Raw genomic sequence first — 27194 nt, 5'->3', positions numbered from 1 at the left:
CTGATCACAGGTATTTGCTTGGAATACGGATGCTTGGGGTTATGGTTCAGGAACTACATCACTGTACCAATCACATCCTTGGGTGCTTGCTGTCCTTCCTTCTGGAGAGGCATTTGGTGTTCTTGCTGATACAACACGACATTGCGAGGTCTTGTGATAAATGCTTAATGTCATGTAGGCAGTAATCTTTAGTGAGCAGGCCAACCTGTATATGTAGTCATATTTTAATGCTGAAAACTATCTGCTAAACAGATAGATTTGCGGGAGGAGTGCAGAATAAAATTTACGTCTGGAAGTCCATATCCTGTCATCACATTTGGTCCATTTGCAACACCAACTGCAGTCTTGATATCTCTATCTCATGCAATTGGTATGTCCCTTTAAATTTTACAGTTTTTGTTCATTTAGCATCAGCATTCTTCATTTCAGTGACAGGTTTTCTCTATGGTGGGAGGCTATCCTTTTTTTTAAATTCTGTTGCACCCCACTCTAAATGGGTTGGGTTCACTAATGTGACCTGATGCCACCCAGCACCAGCCTCCCGATTGGATCATTGGTGTCGTATTACATCCATCTATTCAATCCATGATACCGAATCAAAGATATATAATGAAAAACAAAAGGATAAGCATATGCAAGTAAGTAATAGTAACAGGGTTCTAATGGTAATAAAAATAATCTCTCCCAATATATCAGTTACATATCCAACTATATTTATAATAAAAGAAAATATCAAGATTATATCAAATCCACCACCAATCTAGCGGGCATATGTACGTGCATAATGCGCACATTATGCTCTGTGTACTCATGTTTGGTGGCTTTCTCTCCTCTATACCCATCATATCCATACATTTCCTATTATGTAGGGAAATCCAGTCCTGTCCTATCATATAAAAAGAAAAATTTCCACGAGGATGAGTTCCGCTGAACTTGTGGGGGGAATCACACAAGCAATGTATAATAAATGAATGAATATAACCTATATGCCACACAAGAACATACATATATCGATCCTGGTCTGCTAATTACCGGTCACATCTGTCATATTGAGAACTCACCCCTCATGGATTTGGCTTTGCTTTGGGGTAGCCCCTCTCCCACTATATAACCCTATCGGATTGTCGGATGTCCCTCACGGATTTGGTCTTTGCTTTGGATTCATGTAATGGTATTAATGTTAACTTGTGACTCCTCATGGATTCAGCCATCTCTCTGGGAAACACACCAACAATAATACAAGTTTCCTCTAAATGATACCCGAACTCACTTACTACGGGTTACTCAACATCTTTGCCCCTGTTAGGAAGGATCGTGACATGGGAGGATCCTAACCATGCAATGGTTATCTAAATATTATGCTACTCAAGATATGGGACACCTACCTTTATGGATTCAGCCGTCGCTTTGGGCTACCACTGCTAATAACCCTACTAGAATTACCTTAGACCCCCTCACAGATTTGGCTGCAGCTTTGAGAAACCCACAAGTAACACCCCGAGCACATCACATCACGTCAATACCTATCATCCATACAACGGGTTACCCAACACCATCACCTCTGTTGTGAGGCTATAGGATGCTAAGGGTCACCTAACCATGCATTCTAACATGATGCCATGTATGCATATGCTTATTTTCACCCATGCAGCCCCTTTCATACCATCATTCAATGATACATGCTTGAAATATCTCATTTCATATGCACCTTGCTTATTTTCATGCTGTCAATTATAAATCATATTCAAATCTTTGAATTTAGCATACTCATTCATTCTCTTATTCAGGTTTACATTCGTTTCTACAGTAGCATGCCGAACACTATAATCCATTATACATGCATGCAAATGATAGTATAGTACATGATGCAAAGTTCAATCAAGTCATAAACATGATAAATAAGCATTAGAGATCAAACTACATAATCCTAGGATCTAGCATACATCCTCTCATGTTGAGTGTGAAGCTCAAATATTTGGTTCAAGGTGTGATTTGTTGTGAGGCCTCTCCCATTAAGTTGTTCTACCCTTAGACATGTTACATAAGTGTTAATACACATGTTGAAGCTTTTCCCCACATCCGAATCCTTTTATTTTGTTGACAACAATGACCAGTCAATACTTGCTAGGCCTGCTGTCAGCAGGTGGACAATCTGTTGGTCATTGACCAGATGATGTTGTCAAAGATGAATCCAGGAATCGGGGTTTTGGATCCTGAAGGAGCTTCCCCTTAATTCATGCTACTCTCTTCTAGGTTCTTAAACATATTTAGCATCACAATTGAACAATAATACATAGAATTGCATAATTGAAATAGCATTTCTATCAAACGTGGCCTATCAATGAGTTGAGACTCAACCTTGTGAATTCCATACCATCTTCAGTTCATTCCGCTCCATTTGCTGAGGAGATCATAATTCTAATTACATTTGCAAAACCCCTATGGTTTCCCCCTATTTCTAGGCTTAGTGGATTCCCTAGCTTGGAATCACAAATGCTACAAAAAAGGGTAGGGTTGCAGACGGTGGCATGGATGACCTGAATCCCATGTTTTTTGATGTTTTCCAACAAGATCTAGTCTCCTTCTCCTCCTCCCCCCTTTTCTTCCTTCCAAAATGTCTATAATTGGAAATTGGAATGAGGGTTTAGGTAGGGTTAAGGAAATCTTTAGAGGGGTGATAGGGGGTATTCCAGCTCCTTTCCCCACACGTTAGTGTATCAACTCATTAGGTGGTCTGGTTATAGGCCCATCAACTGGTTGATAGGTTTCATCAACCTGATGAGTTTTGACAGCAAAAGGATGTTAACCTCTGCTCACTCTTAGTGCCATAACTCATCAGTTACAGGTCCAAGTGCCCTTATTAGACTCAAAGGGCTTCATTTCATATAAAGGACATATTGCCCGATTCTTGTAATCTCCTCTAATTAGGGTTGGAACTTGGAACACAGGTGTTGTGTAAACAACAGGATAATTAGGTGTTTGGTATTACCTGGTCTTTGGATCGTGTGATGTTAATTGCTTGGAAGTGTGTGATCCACCTTCTGACACAACTTGTGCACATGGCTTCAAAACCCTTCCTCATTTTTGTGTCGACTGCAGTTAGTCAGTTGTGTCTCCATCCATTTCCGAGGATTTGGGTCCTAGTCCAGTATTGTCCACCTAGATGGACCACCAAAATGCCAGTGCTGGACCTCTCAGGTCCGGTCCTACTGTATGCCTAGCAGTTAGGAATCTAGGTAGGGGTATTACAATTTCATTTCCTGTGCATTTGATCTTGGGAAAAATACTCTCCTCTCTACATAAGGTTAAAAGTTTTCTGAAAATCTCGGAACTATCACAGTTCGATTATTGGGGTAAAACTGGAATGAGCCCACCAGGCCTGGCTTTGGATGGTTGGAGTGTTTGAATGATAATCAGAACCTGCCAACATCATGTGAATGGTTGAATCTTGGATCATTGTTTTATGCATAGGAAAATAATATATACAATCACTTTGGAAAAGAAAATGATAGAAATCCTGTAAAAAATGATGGTGTTGATGCATATTATATTCATAAGCACATCAGGTTCATGTAGATTAGCTTTTTAGTTCAAATTATAGTGTACCATAGCTTGTGGCTGTGCATCCTTCAAAATTGCAGTTGTACTTCTTACCAAACTGAATAGAAGAAAAGAAAAAAGAAAACAAGTCCCAAGTCCCCTATTCTAAACCACACTGAAAGTGTTGAAGAGAAAAAGAAGGCAGGCAAAGAAAAAGAGAGGGTACAAACAGCTGTTAGCAAAAAAAAATACCAAATCCTGTAGTTATTTTCTTGGTGAAAAAACCCGTAATTCAAGTGTTACTATGCTAGTCCATGCTGCATTTGATTATTCATAGGAAGTATTTCAAATTTAAATTTTTTTGTGGTACATTTTTCAAATTTAGTTTACTTAAGCAAATTTCAGAATAATACATGCATTGCAATTGCTTTTTGCAACATGTGAAAGTTCCCCACACCAAGGTCGTTGGGAAAAAACACTACACACCGATAAACGGTTCGCTCTTTTCCCACCTGTGTAAAAGATCGATAGAAAAAACACGATACAAAAAGTATGGGTGAATAGTGTTGTGTGAATAGTGTTGTTTGAATAGTGCCGTATGAACAGTACCGATGTGGGACCCACGTGAATAGTAACAAAATACAGAATCACAGACACAACAATATATGTGGTTTGGCTTTGCCTACATCCACGGGAGTAATGGGACCTTTCACTATGAGAAAGTAGCAATGCAGCTCTTGTACGGTGCTCGGATTTACAACCAAACCCAACCCCGTATCCAAAACCGGATACCCCTGTACACCCTCTCTCAACTCACACACTCAACTCTAGAAGAGTGTTCCCACACTTGCTTACACAAATACTCCTGCCTCTCCTCACTTGCACTCACACTTGCACACACACACACACACTCACCTCTCCTTGGCTTGCCTTCACTTGGCTTGCTTTTTACTCTTCACTTCTTATCTATTTTCTCCTCTCAAGCAACCCCTATTATAGGATGAGAAGAATGCTTAAGAGAGAATAAAGAAACCCCATTATAGCAAATGGGGGACAATTAGTGCAAGGTCATAATGAAAGGAATCCCATTATAGCAAATGGGATTCTTGGTGAGTGTCCTCTTAAGTGCTCTTCTTGGTGAGTGTCCTCTTAAGTGGAAGACCCACAAGGCCACAACTAATGTGTAATATTTCTCTATTCACCATGGGTAGGTGAGTGGCAAGAGAATGTGGTGTGTCCTCTTATGAGGAGGATCCACAACAAACTCCCCCTCCGACTCATAAAGAGGGACAGCTCATGCCTGCCATGCTTCTACAGTAGTCATGTTTGCCTTTTGGTAGAGCCTTTGTCATCATATCTGCTCCATTTTTGTCAGTATGGATTTTCTAAAGTTGCAACTACTTCTGATCCAGTACATCTCGTATCCAGTGATACTTTACATGGATGTGTTTGGATTTATAATGGAAACTCGGATTCTTGCTTATATGAATTGCACTTTGGCTGTTGCAGTGAACGACATACTTTTCTTGTTTCAGACCGAGTTCTTGAGTGAATTGCTTCATCCATAACATCTCTTTATATGCTTCAACAACAGCGATGTACTCTGCTTTGGTAGATGACAAAGCTAGACATTTTTGCAACTTAGATTGCCATGATATTGCTCCCCCTTGCAAAAGTAACTAGGTATCTTGATGTGGATTTCCTAGAGTCAATGTCTCCAGCCATATCAGCATCTGTATATGCTTGTAACTTAGTTTGCTGGCCTCCAAAACACAGAGAAATGTTAGTAGTACCTTTAAGATATCTCGTTATCCACTTTACTGCTTCCCAGTGTTCCTTTCCAGGATTGGATAGAAATCTACTAACAACTCCTACTGCATGTGCAATATCAGGTCTAGTACAGACCATGGCATACATCAGGCTTCCTCTTCTTGAAGAGTAGGGAATGTGCTTCATTCATCCCTTCCTTCTTCAGTTGAGGGACTTTGTTCACTACTCAACTTGAATTGACCACCAAGAGGAGTACTTACAGATTTTGCTTTGCTCATATTAAATCTTTCAAGTACCTTCAGCACATACATTTCTTGTGATAGCCACAAGTTTCTAGCTGCTCGGTCACGATAAATCTTTACGCCTAAGATTTGTTGTGCAGCTCCCAAATCCTTGATGGCAAAGGACTTGCTCAATTGTGTCTTCAACCTGTCAATCTTATTGACATCCTGACCAACAATTAGCATGTCATCAACATAGAGCAAAAGAATAATGAAATCTTCTTCAGAAAATTTCTTAACAAACACACAATGGTCTGAAGCTGTTTTGTTATACCCATGATCCATCATGAATGAATCAAACTTCTTGTACCATTGCCTTGGAGCTTGTTTCAAGCCATACAAGCTCTTTCTTAACCTGCAGACCATGTGTTCCTTACCTTTGGGGGAGCTCTGTATTTTGTAACTTTCATAGATGATGCATCTAGAAAGGTGTGGGCATATGCATTCAAAACTAAGGATCAAGTTTTTTATGTATTTAAAACTTTTCATGCCTCTGTTGAAAGAGAAACAGGTAAAACTCTTAAATGTGTTCGTACTGACAATGGAGGTGAGTATAGTGGAGCATTTGAAGAGTACTGTAAGGAGCATGGAATCCGTCATTAACAGACTGTTCCAAAGACCCCATAACATAATGGTGTAGCTGAAAGGATGAACCGCACCATTATTGAAAGAATAAGATGCATGCTTTTACATGCAAAATTGGCACGGTGTTATTGGGGAGAAGCAATGTGCACCGCAATTCATCTAATCAACTTATCTCCATCAGCCCCATTGAATGGAGATATTCCTCAGCGAGTCTGGAGTGGAAAGGAGGTATCCTATAACTACTTGAAGGTGTTCGGTTGCAGGGCGTTCGTGCACATCCCAAAAGACGAATGAACCAAACTTGACGAGAAAGCAAAACAATGTATTTTCTTGGGTTATGCTATTGAAAATTTTGATTATAGGTTATGGGATCCAATTGACAAGAAGGTGATCGAAGCCAGAGATGTGGTCTTTCTAGAAGACCAAACGATTCAAGACTTTGATAAGATCGAGAAGCCTCAACCAGAAAATAACGATCTTATTGACCTTGGTCCAAACACTTCACCGTCGGTGCAAGGTGAAGGGGGAGATGTTAAAGAAGGCGATGGTCCCACCAATGGTGAACAAAGTGAGCAACCGGCTCACGAACCACCAGTTGAGCCCGAGTTAAGAAGATCCACCAGGACACGGTGTCAATCTACCAGGTATTCACCAAATCAGTTTGTTATGCTAACAAATGTAGGTGAACCAGAAATGTTTTGAAGAAGCAAATGAAAGCAAGCATAAAGATGAGTGGTTGAAAGCTATGCAAGAAGAGATGGACTCTCTGCATAAGAACCACACATATGACCTGGTAAAGTTAAAGCACTTGAGAACAAATGGGTGTTTAAGCTAAAAGCCCAAGAGAAAAGCTCACAACCAAGGTACAAGGCAAGGTTGGTTGTGAAGGGATTTAGGCAAAAGAAAGGTATTGACTTCGATGAAATTTTTTCACCTGTAGTAAAAATGTCTTCTATACGGGTGGTGTTAAGTCTAGCTGCTAGTATGGATTTGGAAATCCATCAACTAGATGTAAAGACGACCTTTCTCCATGGAGACTTGGAGGAAGAAATTTACATGGAGCAGCTTGAAGGTTTTGAAGTCAAAGGTAAGGAACACATGGTCTGCAGGTTAAGAAAGAGCTTGTATGGCTTGAAACAAGCTCCAAGGCAATGGTACAAGAAGTTTGGTTCATTCATGATGGATCATGGGTATAACAAAAGAGCTTCAAACCATTGTGTGTTTGTTAAGAAATTTTCTGAAGAAGATTTCATTATTCTTTTGTTCTATGTTGATGACATGCTAATTGTTGGTCAGGATGTCAATAAGATTGACAGGTTGAAGACACAATTGAGCAAGTCCTTTGCCATCAAGGATTTGGGAGCTGCACAACAAATCTTAGGCGTAAAGATTTATCGTGACCGAGCAGCTAGAAACTTGTGGCTATCACAAGAAATGTATGTGCTGAAGGTACTTGAAAGATTTAATATGAGCAAAGCAAAATCTGTAAGTACTCCTCTTGGTGGTCAATTCAAGTTGAGTAGTGAACAAAGTCCCTCAACTGAAGAAGGAAGGGATGAATGAAGCACATTCCCTACTCTTCAGCAGTAGGAAGCCTGATGTATGCCATGGTCTGTACTAGACCTGATATTGCACATGCAGTAGGAGTTGTTAGCAGATTTCTATCCAATCCTGGAAAGGAACACTGGGAAGCAGTAAAGTGGATAACGAGATATCTTAAAGGTACTACTAACATTTCTCTGTGTTTTGGAGGCCAGCAAACTAAGTTACAAGCATATACAGATGCTGATATGGCTGGAGACATTGACTCTAGGAAATCCACATCAGGATACCTAGTTACTTTTGCAGGGGGAGCAATATAATGGCAACAGGCAAATGTCTAGCTTTGTTATCTACCGAAGCAGTACATCGCTGTTGTTGAAGCATATAAAGAGATGTTATGGATGAAGCAATTCACTTAAGAACTCGGTCTAAAACAAGAAAAGTATGTCGTTCACTGCGACACCCAAAGTGCAATTCATATAAGCAAGAATCCGAGTTTCCATTATAAATCCAAACACATCCATGTAAGGTATCACTGGATACGAGATGTACTGGATCAGAAGTAGTTGCAACTTGAGAAAATCCATACTGACAAAAATGGAGTAGATATGATGACAAAGGCTCTACCAAAAGGCAAACATGGCTACTGTAAAAGCATGGCAGGCATAAGTTGTCCCTCTTTATGAGTCGGAGGGGGAGTTTGTTGTGGATCCTCCTCATAAGAGGACACACCACATTCTCTTGCCACTCACCTACCCATGGTGAATAGAGAAATATTACACATTAGTTGTGGCCTTGTGGGTCTTCCACTTAAGAGGACACTCACCAAGAAGAGCACTTAAGAGGACACTCACCAAGAATCCCATTTGCTATAATGGGATTCCTTTCATTATGACCTTGCACTAATTGTCCCCCATTTGCTATAATGGGGTTTCTTTATTCTCTCTTAAGCATTCTTCTCATCCTATAAATAGGGGTTGCTTGAGAGGAGAAAATAGATAAGAAGTGAAGAGTAGCAAGCAAGCCGAGTGAAGGCAAGCCAAGGAGAGGTGAGTGTGTGTGTGTGTGTGTGCAAGTGTGAGTGCAAGTGAGGAGAGGCAGGAGTATTTGTGTAAGCAAGTGTGGGAACACTCTTCTAGAGTTGAGTGTGTGAGTTGAGAGAGGGTGTACAGGGGTATTCGGTTTTGGATACGGGGTTGGGTTTGGTTGTAAATCCGAGCACTGTACAAGAGCTGTATTGCTACTTTCTCATAGTGAAGGGTCCCATTACTCCCGTTGATGTAGGCAAAGCCAAACCACGTATATTGCTGTGTCTATGATTCTGTATTTTGTTACTATTCACGTGGGTCCCACATCGGTACTGTTCATAAGGCTCTATTCACACAACACTATTCACCCATACTTTTTGTATCGTGTTTTTTCTATCGATCTTTTACACAGGTGGGAAAAGAGCAAACCGTCTATCGGTGTGTAGTGTTTTTTCCCAACAAGTGGTATCAGAGCAAGGTTCGGTGGATCGTCGCCGGAGGTGTGCGAAGATTCAGAAAGGAGAGGATAGGTAAGTACCAGGAGAACGGAGAAGACTTCGACGGATTGATCGAAGGTTTTTGGGGCGTTCCGGACTCAGAAGGACGTGACGGATCGAGGAGATTTCGCTCCGTTGGTACTGATTTTGTGAGTTCATCAACAAAGCAGATGGCGGTAAAAAATTCTAATTTCTCCATAGAATTTTTTAATGGTCATAATGATTTCACCTTGTGGCAACAACGGGTGAAGAACATCCTTACGTGGGAAGGGACTGTTAAGGCTCTCAGGAAAAAATCAAAAAAGATGGAGGCGATGAAGGAAGACGAGTGGCAAGAGATGAGGGATCTAGCAAATAGTGCGATCCAGTTGTATCTTGCGGATAATGTTCTTCGTGAAGTCATCGGGGTGGTGGATCCAGAGGAAGTCTGGGCAAAGCTGGAGAGCAGGTACAAGTCCAAGTCGTTGACAAATCGGTTGTTTTTAAAGAAACAGTTATATGGCCTTTGGCTGTCAGAGGGAGCAAACTTTGACAATCACTTGGATGAGTTCAACAGAATTTTAACGGAGTTGTCGGCTCTTGATGAGGAGATCAAGGAGGAAGACAAGGCGTTACTTTTGTTGGCATCATTGCCTCAGTCATTTGATCACATTGTGACCACATTACTTTTTGGTAAGGATACTTTGAAACTTGACGATGTTATTATTGCATTACTAATGAATGAAACACGGTGAAAAAATAACAGTAATAGAGAGTCAGATGAAAGTAGTGCCTTGGTTGTAAGGGGTGGTCATAATAGAGGAAGATCACATGAGAGAATGGAGGGGTCTAGCAAGTCAAGGGGCCACTCAAAGTTTGGTGGTCGCAAAATAACTTGTTACTATTGCAAAGAGGAAGGTCATATGAAGAAAGATTGTCCTAGGCGGAAGGAGGATAGGAAAAGGAAGGACGGGGAGAGTGATGGATCATCTATTGCTGTCTTATTGAGCGATGATGGAGGAGATGTTGTCCTTCTCACTTCATCATCAGGTTTGAATACTTCAAATTGGATTTTAGACTCTTGGTGTTCTTTTCACATTGTTCAGTCAGGATTCAGTTTGCAACATATCATGCATGTGAAGGTGGTACAGTCAAGATGGCAAATAATGTGGAAAGCAGGGTTGTCGGAGTTGGGACTGTGCGGATTCGCATGTTTGATGGGATTGTGCGAACTTTGACTGGGGTTAGACATGTGCCGGATCTAAAGAAGAATCTGATTTCATTGAGTACTCTTGATTCTAAAGGCTTCATATGGTCATCTGAAGGTGGAGTTCTCAAGGTTTCAAGGGGGTCAATGGTTGTGATGCAAGGAAAGATGATTGGTAAGTTGTACAGACTTACAGGGAGTGTGGAAACTGGTGGAGCTCCAGTTGACACTTGGGCAAGGGGTATAAGGAGATAGATTTTGCAGGTTGTTTAGGCGCAAAACAAAGGCAAATCTGGAAAGAAGCGAGTGACTTTCGCTTTGGATCTGGTGAGTGGCAGTGATCTCTCGGAGCCGGCTGTGACAGAAGGAGAGATGGAGCCACGTCACGACGTATAGCGGTGATGAGCTGTATGGGACACCCCAGGTGGGGGGTGTGCGCCATGCTGGTTTAGTGATGGTGGTAATGAAAAGCATTCCCTGGAGGGGATGTGGGCCATGCGGTAAGGTGTGGTGGTGACATAGTTTCCTTCAAGGTGGTTTGCAGAATTCAAGCCATGTGTCGTCCCCTCTTATGAGTCGAAGGTGGAGTTTGTTGTGGGTCCTCCTCACAAGAGGACACACCTCCATCTCCACTTAGGAGATGAAGGTGGGAAGTTGGTCCCTCACAAAAGGACACACCTCTTTTCCCACTTGGAGACAAGTGCTCCACTTCCTCCTTAAATTCCTCATGTGGGAGACAAGTGCTCCTTGTTTTTCTCCTTGATTGCCTCTTTCTTGTCTAAATCTCATCCTATAAAGAGAATGTGCGTGAGCAAGAGAGGAGCAAGGAAAAAAGAAAAAGAAAGGAGTGTGTGCAAGTGAGGGAAGTGAGGGTGTGAAAGTGTGAGAGGTGCTTGGAGGGATTGTGGGATTATTGTTCTTTAGGGGTGTGAGAGTGTTGAGAGAGGGTGTACAAGGGGTATCCGGTTTTGGATACAGGGTTGGGTTTGGTGTAAATCCAACAAAGTATATTTCTTGTATTGTTATCATTTTCATCTAAAGAAACTCCCAGTTGTCTCGTGGATGTAGGCAGGTTTTTGCCGAACCAAGTATATGTCTGTGTCAGTAATTCTGTATTTTATTCACGTGGGCCCACAGCAGCATTATTCATACGGTACTATTCACACTGCACTATTCACGCATATGGTTCCGCGTACATTTTTCCTTGTATCGTTCTCCTCTATCCCCAACTGGCCGTGTCATTCTCCCCCACCCAATCCATCGACGTCCTCATCGTGGAACCTCCTTATATGGTCTTGGCACTGCCACAAAGCTTTTCCTAGTTTCCAACTTGCTTCACTCTCGGGCAATCCCTTCCACTTCACCAAATACTCCCAACTCGGAGGCACTCCGTGTTTGTGCGGTGTTTGATCCGCCCTTGTATTTTCTGCCTCCTTGTCATAGGATTTCGTTGGCGCCCTTGTAGATGTTCCACAACTAGGATCCTCCGCCTCTCCTTGGTAAGACTTCAACATACTTGCATGGAAGATAGGATGGATCTTGAACGAACCTTCATGCCGACGGATCGGTCCTTTACGCACCTTTCGTAAAGGCTTGAATTGTTGGGGTAATAGCCTTACCATGACTACGTCCCCTCTTTCGAAGCTTGCACGTCGTCTATCCTTGCCGTCCCACTCCTTCATTACCTTTGTGGCTTTGTCTAAGCATGACTTAGCCACGACAAACCTTCCTCGCCTTGGTTGTAGACTTTTGGGCAATTCCGGGGGCATCACGTCTTTGAACTCCTTTAAAGTTCGCTTGACCTCCTTCGGTCTGGCTGCCTTGGGGACATCCTCTTTGTCTTCCAGTGTACTGCCAAATGTGTGACTTGCCCGTCTTCGGCTCCCTTCTCTAGTCGCATGGCCGAAAGATGTTTCGGCCCCTCCTTGTATTGTACCGTTGGGACCATACAAGGTGCTCCTTCATCCATAATGCACACCTTGTTTAAGTATGGCATGGGTACAACCTTGACTCGTGTCAAGAATTCCATGCCATACACCAAGTCGAAGTCGTCCATTGCCACGGCCGACAAGTCCACAGTGCCTTTCCAAGCCCCAAGTGTCATCTCGAGTCCCTTGGCAACTCCCTCAATAGGGCTTGCCTTCGAGTTGACAGCCTTAAGGCTCCCTTTTTCTTTGCTCATCTTGAGCCCCAAATGCTTTGCCTCTTCCGTTGAGACAAAGTTGTGCGTCGCCCCCGTATCAACCATGGCCCTTGCCATTTTGCCATTGATAAGCACCTCCACGTACATCAACCCTTTTGTTGATGTAGGGGCTTTGTCTTCCTTGGCCTTGATAGCACCAAGTTGTTGTAAGGATCCCACCTGCACCTCCTCTTCGCCCGTGTCTTCAAGGAGTGCACTTAGGGCCTTCCGTTTTGGGCAATCCTTAGCCCAATGTGGACCATCACAAAGGAAACACTTGTCTTTGGGTTTGAATTTCTTTTTCTCTTCGTGTTTGCCACCTTCCTTACTTGAAGAGGCCTTACTTGTGTTCTCCTTAGTGTGGTCGGACTTCGATGTCTTGTCTTCCTCACTTTTGCCATGATAGCCCTTCTTGGCCTTGAGCTTGTCCTGTTCGAACTATGTCAAGGACTCCGCCGCTGCTGTGGCTGTTGCAAGATCTTGCATGCCTCGACGTTGTAGTTCTTGCGCAGCCCAACCTTGGAGCCCATCCATAAAGTCGAAGAGAAGTTCTTCTTTGGTCATGCTTGGGACCTCCAATATGAGCGTTGAGAACTCTTTCACGTAGTCCCGAATGGACCCCATGTGCTTTAGCCTCTTGATGCTCTTTCGGGCAAAGAAAATGGCATTCTTTGGAAAGAATTGCTTTTTCAATTCCTTCTTGAAGTCTTCCCATGTGTCTATGGTGCACGTACCTCTTTGTATGTCATTATGCCTTCATCGCCACCATAGAGCTGCAATCTCGGTGAGGTAGTGCTGCACAGTCCGGATTTTGGTAAACTCGTCCTCTATCAACGTAGCTTCAAAATACTGCTCCATGTGCCATAGGAAGTTGTCAACCTCTCGAGCGTCTCTTGTTCCTTCGAATGCTTTGGGCTTTGGCACCTTCACCCTTGGTGCTTCACGCCATGCATTCCCACTCGTTGTGGCTCTCTTGCACGTCGCTACCTCTTCACTAAACTCATGCACACGAGTCTCCACTTCAACGATCCTTTCTACCACTTGAGCTTGAAGAGCATCAAGCTGTTGTTGTTGCTTGTGCTCCATGGTGCTGAGGATGCCTAATAGGAACTCCTTGAGCTCGTCCATTTGGCCATCGAGCTCGTCGGTCCTTTGCTCCTCAACATAGAGACGTTGCCTCGCCTCGATCATCGCCAACTCCATCTGTATTAGATGTGGCTCCATGGTAGCACCAACTTCAACAGACTTGTCCTTACTCTTACGCTTATCTTTGGTGGTGTGGGTCTCCCTCCCACGGATTGGTGGCTCGCCTTGTGCAACATTCAACATCAAGGTCGTTTCCCCCCCTGACGTCCTGTGTCCCGTTGTCCTGCCTACATCCATGCCTTCTTCCCTTAATGCCTCCACCTGCAACCCCCCACCTGCGATCACCCTCTCCTCGTTCCATCCTGAACCTAATGAACCTGATGTCCCTAGCTCCCTCGCTCCCCCCCGGAAAGCCTGGAACTCCCTGTTTAACCCCTCCCACTCTTCAAACCCATCGCCATCATCTCACAGCTTCAACCTCTCATTCATCCCCCTGCTCCCTCCCCCAACTCAGCTCCGCTGGTTCACTACCCTTCTGAAGCCACTGCTGATAGCATCAAACTCTGGGAACTTGCTGTACTCGGTCAATTTTTAGGCCCTTGCCCTCCCCTTGGTATTGTTAAATCATCGCTATCCAAGCAATGGTGCACTCAAGGCTCTTTGGAAACCCACCTGATCGATGCCAATACCTTCCTCTTCAAGTTTGTCTCTCCCTCTTGCAAAGCTAAAGCGATTGAAGGATCTCCGTGGTTCGTTGGTAATTCTCCCATCTTCATCAAATCCTGGGAGCCCTCGAAGCCTCTTTCCAGGGTCGACTTCAACTCTATTCCCTTTTGGATTAACCTACCTGGGTCCCTCTGGATTTCTTGAATCAAGAGTGTCTCAGTAGAATCGGCTCTGCCATCGGACGGCCCCTCCGTTCTGATTTGAAAACCTCAAATTTGGAGCGTCTCTCGTATGCTAGAATTTGCGTTGAAGTCTCTGCAGCCAAACCCCTCCCCCCTCATATCATCATTGAAGACGATTTTGGGCTGCATTATAATCAGATTATAGCTTATGACTGGATCCCTGAAAGATGCGACACATGTGCCTCCTTCGGTCATGAAGTATCCTCCTGCAAATCTGGTTTTTCTAAGGTCAACATTTTGGATGGAATTTTGCCTTTGCCGAACTCTGTCAAACCTCGGCTTTCAAGTGAAATTTGCTCTTCTCTGCCGCCTGATTGGAAAATGGTAGAAAATTTCCCTAATCCGGTTCAAATCCCACTGATTGATGTGCTGGAAAAAGTCTCGGCAACTGTCCTCCCTGCTGACATATCTCCCTCCGCAGCTCCGACAAAGTCTTACCGGAGAAACTAGAAGAAAAAAAGAAAGGAAGAAAATTCGATCTCCGGCTGGTTCTGCTTTGCAGGCTCCCACAGGTGAATGATGTAGCTCTTTCTAACAAGGTCCTGCCGAAAGCTTCTCCTACCAACCACGATGGCACTGGTGTTCCCCCTCCGGCAACTGAAAAACCTTACCCTCCATTACCGCTTCTAGCCACTATCAAAGAACCGAGTTCTGCTGCTCCTAAGCACATGGTCCTAGTTTTGTCCCCCACTTCTAAATCCCTTCCAACCCCTTTTTGCAATAATGGTGGGTTGGGCCCTACCGAGCCTATTGAATCCCCACTAATTTTGTCTCCTTCTCCCTCCACTTTCCAATCCACTAAAACCTTTTTTTGCAATAATGGTAGGATAGGCCCCACCGAGCTTTTTGAATTCCCATTGAGTTCGGCTGCCTCTCTCTCCACCAACCAACCCCCTAATAGTCTCTTTTGCATTAATGATGGTGTGGGTACCACCAATTCTTTTGAATCCCCTTTAATCTTATCACCCTCTCTCTCCATTACCCCACTAAACCCAACTCTTCATGGGCCATTGCTCTCAAGCCCATCTTCCCCCTCTAATCCTTTGAAACACTTAAACCGTGGCCCAAACCAGCAACAACTCACTAAACCCAACAAAAAAGCCACCCCATTTAAAGCTTTTGACCCAACCCATAAAGAATCGTCCCCTGCCATCCAGTGTCCCCTGAACCAAACTCCTCCAACCTCAAATTCTACTGCCACCAACCGTGACCTCTCTCCAACCGAACTTTCTCTTTACCCGCTTTATCCATTTTCTCCCATTTCCGATTCCTCAATAAATCCTAACGTCTTTGAAACTCCCTCCCTCCTGCATTCCTCTTTGTGTGAGACTCCCCCCGCCTGGTCAATTATGCCCCAGCACCCCTCTATTCTTGCTGCCCTTTTGCCCTCAAGCCATTTTGAGGGTACTTCTCTCCCCAACAAGAGATTTGCCCATGTCCAATATCCTTATATGGAATGTAAGGGGTTTAAGCGCCCTTTCTAAACAAGCTGACGTCAAATCTTTTATTCGTGAATCCAAAGCCTTATTTTGTGCCCTCATTGAGACCCATGTTCAAAATGAAAATGCCCTTCGTATTGCCAAGGTCATTGCCCCTTCATGGTCTTTCCTCTCTAATGCTAATCTGGCCCCCAATGGTCGCATTTGGATCCTTTGGGACCCAAGAAAATTTCAAATCTCCCTTCTCTCTTCGTCATCTCAATTCATGCACCTCCATCTTATCTCTCTCTCTCTTCGTCCTTCCCCCTCCTCCTCACCATTATCTATGGTTTTAACCGGCCATCTGACCGCTCTCCTCTTTAGGAGGATCTCCGCTCTCTTGCTCCTTCAATTGTAGGTCTCCCTTGGGGAATTGGGGGTGACTTTAATATCGTCCGCTTCTCATATGAGAGGGTTGGTGGAAACCTTCCAGACCCGGCGGCCGTGGATGATTTTAATTCTTGCCTAGAGGATATTGGTCTCTCCGATCTCAGATGGTCTAGCCACTTCCTCACTTGGCATAACCGGAGGATTGGGGAAGCACGTATCTCCTCTAAGCTAGATCGTTTCCTTGTTAATGAACCCTGGCTCACCTCCCTCCCTACTTCCCATGCCCATTTCTCCCCCCCCAGTCTCTCTGACCACTCCCCCTGCACCCTCCATATTCTCGACCTCCCCTCCTCCGGCCCCAAGCCTTTCAAATTCTTTGACGTGTGGGCCTTCAGCCCTTCTTTTCTCCCAACGGTCACGGAGGCATGGAATTTGCCAACCCACTGCAACTCTCTCCCCTTGATTTCCTTGGCCCGCAAGCTCAGAAACACTAAACTTGCTCTCCGTTCCTGGAACTCTTCCACTTTTGGTAATATCTCCTCCCAAGTCTCCTCTTGCCGCTCTGACCTCTCTCGAATCCAGCTCCTTCTCCATGGGGATTCCTCGAACGCCTCTCTTGCTGAGGAAGAGAGAGCGCTCTCCTTTGCGCTTTTTTCCTTATCCTCCCAGGAGGAAAGTTTTGTTCGGCAAAAATCGAGAATCAAATGGCTAGAACTGGGGGATGCAAACACTGCCTATTTCCACCGCTCCCTCAAAGGTCATTTGAACTATAACTCCATTCCTGGCCTCCTTTCTAGGAGCGGTTCCTGGATCACTGACCTCCCTAGTATCAGAAATGAAGTTGTCTCTTTCTTTTCCAGCCTTCCTCTCCACCTTCCCTCCTTCCCTCTCTCCTTAACAAGTTCGTCTCTCCCACTGACTTGGATTCTCTTCGCTCTATCCCATCCCGTGAGGAGATCCTCTTTGCTATCCACTCTCAGAAAACAAATAAAGCTCCTGGCCCCGATGGTTTCAGTATGGGATTTTTCCACTCTTCCTGGGATTTCATTGTGGAAGACCTTGTCCACGCCATCCGGAGCTTCTTTCTCACCCCTTCTCAAATTTCTTCCATTAACCAAACTTTCCTCTGTCTCATTCCCAAGAAGCCTGGAGCCTCCTCTCTCTTTGATTTCCGCCCCATCTCCCTCTGCAATGTCATCTACAAAGTCATTTCCAAAATCCTTGCCAATCGAATAAAAAAGGTTATCCCCTCTCTTGTTAGCCCAAACTAATCTGCATTCATTTCTGGCCGGAGCATCTCGGACAATATTCTCCTCTGCGCGGAAATTGTTTGAGGTTTTGATAGATCTTCCCATTCTCCAGCTGCTCTTTTGAAAGTGGATCTTCACAAAGCCTTCGATTCTATTCGTTGGGATTTCATCAGTGAGGTCCTCATCGCTATGGGTTTCCCTTCGACCTTTATCCATTGGATTGAAATGTGTATCTCCACCCCATCCTTCTCCATCATCACAAATGGCTCCCCTGCTGGTTACTTCCCCTTTAGGGTTGGAGTCCGCTAAGGTTGTCTCTCTTTCCCCCTACCTGTTCACCCTGGCTCTCGAGGTCCTCTCTCCGCATCCTCTAATCTAACACGGATCAGCTCCTCATCTCCCCCATCCCCAAGTGCAGATCCACCAACCTCACCCACCTTGCTTTTGTGGACGATCTCATGATCTTCTCCAAAGCTGACCATCAATCCATCTCCACCATTCTTTCCTCCCTTTCCTCCTTTGAATCTCTCTCTGGGCTTCGTGTCAACCTCAGCAAATCCACTCTCTTCCTCTCAGGTGTCTCAGATCCTACCAGAGAATCTCTTCTGCTGCTTTCAGGTTTTAGTCCAGGCTCCTTCCCTGTGACCTATCTTGGTCTCCCCCTCACCCCCGGTAGGCTCACCCGCCACCATTGCGCCCTTATGCTTGACCATATTAGGAAAAAGCTTCAACTCTGGAAAGGAAAGCTCTTATCCTTTGTTGGGAGAATGGTGCTCATTCAATCTGTCCTACAATCTTCTTATCTTTATTGGAGTAGTGTTCTTTCCTTCCCCACATCCATTATCCAGTCCATGGAGTCTCTCTTTTTTGCATTTCTCTGGAAAGGCCGAGAAGCTTCTAGATTCGTTCACCCTATCTCTTGGGCGGCGATCTGTCGTCCCAAATCTGAGGGTGGCCTAGGCTTCCGTCGCATCCTCGATGTTAACTTGGCCCGTCTCCTCAAGCTCATTTGGAAGATTGTCACCAAGCATGACTCCATTTGGGTCTCTTGGGTCTATTCCTATATTCTTAAACAGGACTCCTTTTGGACTGCTTCTTGCCCCTCAAATCCTTCTTGGATCTGGAGGAAGTTACTTCTCCTTCGTCCCCGTGCACTCTCTGCCATATTTATCCAAGTCTCGGTCGGCTCCTCCACCCTTTTTTGGCTTGACCCGTGGCATCCATTGGGCATTCTCTTCACTCTTCTTGGCCCCCGCGCTGTTTACGGGACCTGCATTCCTAAGACTGCCACCCTGGACACCTTCATCTCCCATGGGATCTGGTCCCCTCTCCCCCACCCTAGTCTCATCCATATTTGGAACTCCCTCCCCCTATCCTCAACCTTCCCCGAGATACCACCATATGGTCCCCCTCACCATCCAACTCTTTCACCACCTCCTCTGCTTGGAATCTTATCCGTTGTCCCCACCCCCAGGTCACCTGGTCCCACTTGGTTTGGTTCAAAGGCCACATTCCACGTCACTCTCTTACCCTTTGGAGAGCTCTTAACCTTGCTCTCCCTACCCAATCCTTCCTCATCAGCTGCCATATCCAAGCCAACCCTAGTTGTACCCTTTGTTGGAGTGGTTCTGAGGACATTGACCACCTTTTCTTCTCTTGTCCCTTCTCCCGTCCCCTATGGGATAGAGCCCTTGCATCCATTTGGCCCCGCTCGAGACGCTCACACGGGTTTGTTCGTGATTGGTCTTGGATCTCTAGGAACTTCGCTGGACATTCCATTTGCGATCGCCTTTGGCAAGCTAGTGTTTAGTGCCGCCATCCATCACATTTGGTGGGAGCGCAACCTTAGAAGATGGACTCCCAAATCTCGCTCGTTAGATTTGATTTGGAAAGCCATCTTATTTGATGTTTCTTCTAGATTGCTCTCCCTTCCCCATCCCCCTGTTGTTGACTCCCCCAGAAATAGGTTAATTGTTAGTTTTTGGGGCCTCAACTGCTCTATCATCCCCCCCTCTTGAGCTCCTTACTCCTCCCCTTTGTTTTTCTTCTTCTTTCTTTCCCTCTCTGTTATTCTAGTTCTTCCTGTTGCTTTTAATATATTATTCATTCATCAAAAAAAAAAAAAAAAAAAAAATCTAATATCAATATGAGAGAGAAATCAGCACAGCCAGTGCAAATATTATTTGATATTTATATACTTACATGCTATAGAGTACGCAAAGTAGTTATATTTACTGGGAAGATTTTATGAAGCCCTTCCTTCAGAAAGTAACAATTAGAAACAGTTTGTTTGATCACCTTGGTTTTGTCACACACTACTAAAATAAAAACCATGGCCTTATCCCAACTTAATAGGGTTGACTAGATGAATCCTAGAGAGATAGTAAAGTAGTGAGAAAAAGTAAAAGGGGGCATGCAATCAAAAGGAAGGGAGGGGGCGTAAAACTTTGACACAAATTAAAATGGCCATTGATACAATTGGAAACAGCTAATAGAAGAAAGAGGAAGAGAAGCGTGAGGGGGGGTGGGTGGGGGCACAGCATCAACACAAACTCTAGGATATTGACCTTTTTAGCTACTGCCCAACATGCAACTCTGTCTTTCGAATTGTAGTGTCAAATGAAAACAGCATCAGAGCATCGAGTCTAGAATTGCATGCATCTTTGATCTCCAAGCAGCTCTATTTGAGGTCATATTAGGAATTAAGGCGTAAGCTAAGCTGTCTTTCTCATCTTGTCTCCTATGGTTATCTTAGGTCTTTTGGTTCCCTCAGTTAGATTCATGTCGCTTGAAACACTGAAATAAAGCACCTGAAGGCCTCCATTGGACATGGCCGTACCACATGAAACAACTTTTTAACCTTATTATGTATCAGAGCTACAACCAACTTGGCTCTAGCACAATTATTTCTTATTTTGTTCTTCCTAGTTTTCCCACACATCCATCTCAACATCCTCATCTCTAAAACACCAAGCTTATTTTAATGGCACTTCTTCACAGCCTTAGTATTCCACTTTCTACAACACAGCTGATGTAATGTCTTGTAAAGTTTTCCTTTGATCTTTAAGGGGATATGTTGTATTGCTGATTGCACAATATTCCATTTGTGTCTCTCCACTTCGGTTGCCCTACTTTAATCCTTTGGTCGACATTCTCATCTATGTCACTCTCCTTGTTTGTGATTGATTTTAGATATAAAAATGGTCACTTCATGGGATTTCCCTCTTAGTGTTAGTCATACTTGGCAGAAATCAAGCTCTTGAGAACCTAAACAGTGGTTGAATCGAAGAGAACAGGAGAGGAGAAGAAGAAGAAGATAGGAGAAGAACCAGCAGCAAGAGCCTGCAATTCTAGATAGAACTTCTAGAATTGCTGGCTGTCGCTATTTATAGATTCCAAGGATCATGATACAACTTGAGAGACAAGAATACTTGTCCTCTAAAAAGGAAACAAAGATAAAACTCACGGACATAATTTACAACTCATGAATCTGTTCAAAATAGAAAGAAACAAAAAATGAAAGCATATGAAGTCATAAAGAAACTAGAAAATTGAAACTATGCAATCCAACTCTATCAAACCTTGTGCACCAAGGAATCTTCTTGAAGAAAGGAAGCAATGTAACTCATGAACACGCCAAGTGAGCTGTCCAAGGCTTGCACACCAAGGCAGCAGCCTTGGACCATGCGCACTAAGCCTGCGCAACTCTCAACATTCTCCTTCAAGCTGGAGCATACAAGTCTCCCATGCCCAACTTGCAACAGATAGACTGAAAACTATTTGTGAGCAAGTCAGCTAGCTGATCAGCAAGACCCACAAAGAGTACATAGGCGAGATGCCTTATCAAATTGCTGGAAACCACGACCACTAGAAGACCTACCAACTCCCTTGAGCCACCACTATGGCCCCTTCCGCGGGAAGTTGTAAAGGCAGAACTCTCTTCTTTAGAAGTATTTCCAGGAGAACTACTTTTAGGCAATCCAATCTGTTGAAGTCTAGAATATGCTTTACTAAGGTTGGGGACATACTCACCAACTATGAGATGTCCTTTGATAGATTTCAGTTTAGGGTTCAATCCTGCAAGAAACTTAGATACGAAAAACTCATTCTGTTGCACCTCAAGCTTCTCTATATTTGTAGTGAGGGGCTGAAAAATATTCAACTCCTCCATCATGCCCTTGAAGGCATTGTAATAATCTTGTAGAGATTTGTTAGCCTTCTGAAATTGAAATAACTTATCATAAATAGTATAAATACGAGTCATATTTTTAGCCTCAAAGTAAGTCTTTTGATCCCATATTCCCTTGGCAGTCTTTTGGAACATAGCATTGGCTGCTATGTTAGGTTCTATGCTATTCCAAATCCAAAATTTGATGATTGGATCATCTTGGGCCCAACAAGAGTAGGATTTGTCAATCTTGGCAGGAGGTTCAGCCTCAACGAATTTAAGCTTACCTTTTTCGAGGATATAAACACGAATAGCTTGGGACCAAAGCAAATAATTAGAACCGCCTTTGAGTTTGATGGAGGTAAATTGAATGTTCACCTGATCTCCTTGAGGTCCCTTGGGTTCAGCAGTACTCATGGTTGAATCACTAGTAATTGAGGACATGAGAAAAAGAAGTAGAGATCACCCACTCTGAACTATAGGTCTGAGTAAAGGCACGAAGAAGCACAGCCCAGAACCTGAAAATAGGTAACACAAACAATTTCTGCAGAGTGCAAAATCGAAAAGGTATTTATGCAGAAAATAAAACTGCAGAATGCAGAAAATAAAACTGCAGAATGCAGAGGCAAAAGGATAAAAAATTCAATCAAGTTCTGGGGTCTTCAAAAGGTAAAAAAGTAGGAAGGATCAGCTTAATTCAACATCTGATTCAAGATAAGTGCAACAGTATGTGGCTGCACACCAAGGAATAGAGAACCAAAAGGGAACTTCAGAAGAGAGCAATGGAGACAGCACTGTTTAGATTAAAAGAGCTTTGATACCATGTTAGAAATCAAGCTTTTGAGAACCTAAAGAGTAGCTAAATCGATGAAGAGAACAGGAGAGAAGAAGAATAAGAAGATAGGAGAAGAACCAGCAGCAATAGCCTGTGATTCTAGATAGAACTCCTAGAATTGCAAGCTGTCTCTATTTATAGATTCCAAGGATCATGATAAAACTTGAGAGATAAGAATACTTGCCCTCTAAAAAGGAAACAAAAAATACAACTCATGGACAAAATATACAACTCATGAATCTACCCAAAATAGAAAGAACCAAAAAATGAAAGTATATGAAATTAGAAAGAAACTAGAAAATAGAAACTATGCAACCCAACTCTGCCAAACCTTGTACACCAAGGAATCTTCTCCAAGAAAGGAAACAATGTAGCTCATGAACACACCAAGCGAGCTGTCGAAGGCTTGCACACCAAGACAGCAGCCTTGGACCATCCACGCTAAGCCTGCACAACTCTCAACAATACTTCATTAGCAATCCCTGAGCAGCTAAAGTTACTGGGTCTTTGTTCTGCTTATCTTCAGACCTTTTTGTTGCAAGGTTATCCTCTGTATTTCACTTTGGCATTAAACTTTGCTTTTGTCTTATCTACCAAAGCAATATCATTTGTAATGATTATAATCCATGGGGTCTCATCTTGTTAAGTCTTCCATGATTAGCGCTAACAATTAAGGGCTTAAGGCTGCCTTTCTATAGCCCAATTGAGATTAGGATTGCACTACGTTGGTCCCCTGCTGATCCAACGCTAATCACCACATCAGCATACATATCTTTAATTATGTCCTTGTATTTTCATCAGGATGTTGTTTAATACAGATCGAATGAATTAGAACAACTAAGGGCAGACCTAAGATAACCTTAGAAGAAGTGGTGAGAAAGGATATCCATAGCTTAGGCCTAGTATCTAGTCTGGCTTCAAATAGAGCTGATTGGAAGGCAATGATCCATGTAGCTGACTCCATTTAGTTAGGAGAAGGCTTCTTCTTCTTCTTCTTCTTCTTGTATTTTCATCAAGATAAATCTTGATTCCTTGATGAATCCTTTGGGTAGTCACATGGGGAACCATCACCAGATCTAGCTGTTAATTATGTATTCTTAAAAGCAGTTTTCATGTGTTCCACTAGGCACAGATGTTGCTGTGGGATGATGTTAGCAGTTTTTGATTATCTTGTGACTCAAAACATCCTATTATGCAATGTATGGAGACCATGGGAAGACCATATGGAATCGCTGACTTTTTGTTTGTTTCAAATGAGATGACAGGTCAATGTCTTGTATTACTAAGTAGTTGAACTGTTAAAGGCCTGCTGGACCAACCAATATTTATGTATGCATTGGTACAAATGTAGAGCACAAGTTTGAGCCCTGAATAATTTTAAAGAATGTTCAAATGCTAGACTTTGCTACATTGTGAAGCTTCACTGATTTTGAAAGTTGAAACTAGCTCATGCAGGGTTGGACATGGTAACTGCCACCTAACAAGTAGGTTGGTGGATCATGGGTGATCCAGGATTCACAGCATTGCTGTCAACCTGTCAACTATTGCAGTCCTACTGGATTAATAAATAAAATAAAAAGAGTAACAAAGAATAATAAAATTAAAATAAGTAAAGCATACCAATATACCATGGGTCCTTCTGCCTAAGTCATAATATCCTTCATTCATAATATCATCTCTGATTCCAAACTTACCATTATGAGATGGTGGAAGATGCATTTGGGCCAGACTTCATTGATTACGTTGCTGAACTAGTCTTGTTCGTCAATTTTAGGTTCTGGGGCTTCCATTTTAGCTATCATGCTATATTTCCATACATCCCATTGTGTTATTAAGTTTAAGAGTTAATGGTCTAATATCTGGGGCTCTGCTTCTGATACTTGGTTGTTGAAATGTGACCTTTCAATATTGTGTCACAATGACTCCTTTGCTCCTATTATGATGCTTTTCTCCTTTATGCTATTAGGAACCGTGTTTATGCCTCCAAAATGGTCTTTGGGCTATCAGCAATGTCGTTGGAGCTATGATTCAGATGCAAGAGTTTTGGAGGTAACATGTTATTGTTATGTAAAACTAACTTAACTTACCAAGAACATTTTGTTTTTGTAAATTCTATTGTTGTGACTGTTAATAAATTGCATGCCAAATCAGTTGTGTTATTTAAAGGAGAGTTGTTATTGGAGTGATTTTCTTGGTTGGAGCCTGTGGAATGGCTTCCTTGTCCACATTACATGGACTTAAATTCTTGTTAGTTGGCTTATTCATATCATGGCTATCACTTTCCACCATTGTGGTGGGTTTCATCCAAAAGCATTGTCCCATGTGGCATTCACAAGTCAATTTTGGTCTAGATTTGGATGGTCAGGAAATGTTTTTAATACAAGGTAGGGCGTATGATTGGTTTGGCTTTATGTTTGACAGTAACTGATCCATATGGTCCTCTATCTATCACATTTGCTTCTATTGATTTGATGGCTTAAAATGTTTTTAGATATTCCATTAGACTGTAAGCCATATGTTGGAAATAGGCCTTAAAATTTGTGATATTTAGAAAATCTAAGTGGTACTCTGATAAAAGCCCTCTATGATCCATTAACGAACTTTGCAACCGAGCTCCTCTCTAGTACAATATACCTGTAACTTTCTCACAACCCACACACACACACTCTGCAATTGAATGGAGTATACAGGAATTTGCTATGGGGAATACTGTAATTAACTCAACATTACAAATTGATTAAGGCCAATGTGCAATACGACATCTCCTATTCTACTTGCCCCAAACCTGAGAGTCTTCCTCTCCCCTGCAAGCTTAGCTCACCCTTCTCTTATTCACTTCTTGCTTGCACCATACCCTTGCCCTTCCCTCTAATATAACCAAAATCCTAGCCAACTACTTTCTACCTAAGCCACACCCTTTGAAAAGTGCCACCGTGAAATGTGGCTTTCAAGTTAGAAACCAAGTTGCTTCCTTAAGTTGAGGCCTATTTGTTTTCTTTTAAAGCCTATAAATAAGCTGTGGAGCTCTGTAGTCAGCAAGTTGAATTGATGAATATGATTGAGTTGTGGAGGCTACCAAAGGAGGTTGTGGGTTCCCAGAGGAGACTGCTGCTACTTCAGAGACTGATCTTCTGCAGTTTTTATGAAATTACAGCAACCGTCTTCAAGTCCAGCAGCCATATTCCATCTTTAAGAAGTACAAGCCATCCCTAACCCATTTCTAGCCCTTTTCTTCTTCTTCTTCTCCTACCGCCCACAGCCTTTCCCCATCCTCCAAACCCTAGTTTTAGAATCCCAGCGCTTCTCTCCCCATTGCAGATAACCCCCACCCCTTCCCAAATCCCAACCCTGCGGCAGCTTTAGAATCCCTCCCCCTTCAATATTAATTAAACCCTGGCCTTTTGTTAGCCCTACCCCTTCGCAACCCAGCAATCTTAGTTACAGCCCCTCCCCTCACCTTTTCATCTTCTCTAACCTGTGGCAGCTTTGTATTTTCCAGAAAATTCAGAACCAGAAAATAAACTTAACCTAAAACCTTAGGATACCCTTACCCCTTACCTACCTCTAATAGGAACTACAATCCCTTCCCCATACCCTACCTTTGACCTAAAGTACCAGGCCATTCTTCTCCTTAAAACCTTAAAATTTTCTGCAAATTACATCTTGACCCTAACCTTAACCCTAAAATTTTCAAACTCCCAGATCTCTTTAACCATTGTTCAAACCTTAAACTGTTTTAGAGTTAGCTTCTACACCACCTATTGACTCTCGGCATTAACTGTAGCTTGATCCAAACCCTGGAAACCCTGATTCCTAACAAACCCTAGAATTCGAGTTAGATTCAGCAGACTAACCACTCTTTGCTTCCGCACATTGGGCTGGAGTGCTTTGTGCGCTCCAAGCATGCCTTGTTTGCTGGTTTCTCTGAATGCCTTACTGTTCTATGTAAACCCTATGTACACCAATTAGACTTGTTACAGTAGGATTAGCGTCAAATCAAAGAGGATGAAAAATAACTGAATTGATCTTGATATTGATAAGAACCTACGTTATGTGCTATAGGGATAAATCATAGTGGAAGGTGGGAACTTGGTTCAATTGATTCAGAATTATTGGATATTGTTAGAAAACAAGCATTAAATAATCAGAAAAACAGTTGAACTTGAACAGAGAAAAGAGAGAAGAAGAAGAAGAGAAGAGAGATGAAGAACCAGTAGAAGAGACCTGTGATTCTTGCTTAAGAGTCTAGAATCACATAGCCATTTTATTTATAGCTTCTAATGAATCTAATACAACTTGAGAGACAAGTAATTGTCCTTTAGAAAAAGGAAACAAAAAAATTACAACTTTAGTAACTTCTTAGCTCCTAAAATAGAAAGTTTTGAAAATAGAAACTACCACCAAAATAGAAATTATGCTTTCTAAAAACTCCCAAGACTTATGTAGCAAGACTCCAACATTAGAAATAGAAAGTAGAATAACATCAATAGCATAATACTGTTCACATAAACAGTACAAACAAAGTTAC

At 42.9% G+C, this 27194-nt stretch overlaps 1 protein-coding gene across 2 annotated transcripts in view; it reads left to right on the top strand.

Annotated features, from left to right (window-relative positions):
• Positions 1 to 27194, top strand: part of HGL1 (heteroglycan glucosidase 1) — a 103817-nt gene that overhangs the window by 3570 nt on the left and 73053 nt on the right. For both annotated transcript variants that reach the window (XM_089139392.1, XM_089139391.1), the window contains exons 4-6: positions 11 to 148; positions 253 to 370; positions 24633 to 24715. In XM_089139392.1, the coding sequence (XP_088995518.1) occupies positions 11 to 148; positions 253 to 370; positions 24633 to 24715 (339 nt within the window). The remainder of the gene's footprint in view (positions 1 to 10; positions 149 to 252; positions 371 to 24632; positions 24716 to 27194) is intronic.

Source organism: Hakea prostrata, chromosome 11 (assembly GCF_041222555.1).
Source record: "Hakea prostrata isolate BN-2017 chromosome 11, UWA_Hpros_2, whole genome shotgun sequence".
Lineage (NCBI taxonomy): Eukaryota > Viridiplantae > Streptophyta > Magnoliopsida > Proteales > Proteaceae > Hakea > Hakea prostrata.
The sequence above is the reverse complement of the archived record's forward strand: the minus strand, read 5'-3'. Positions and strand labels throughout refer to the sequence as shown.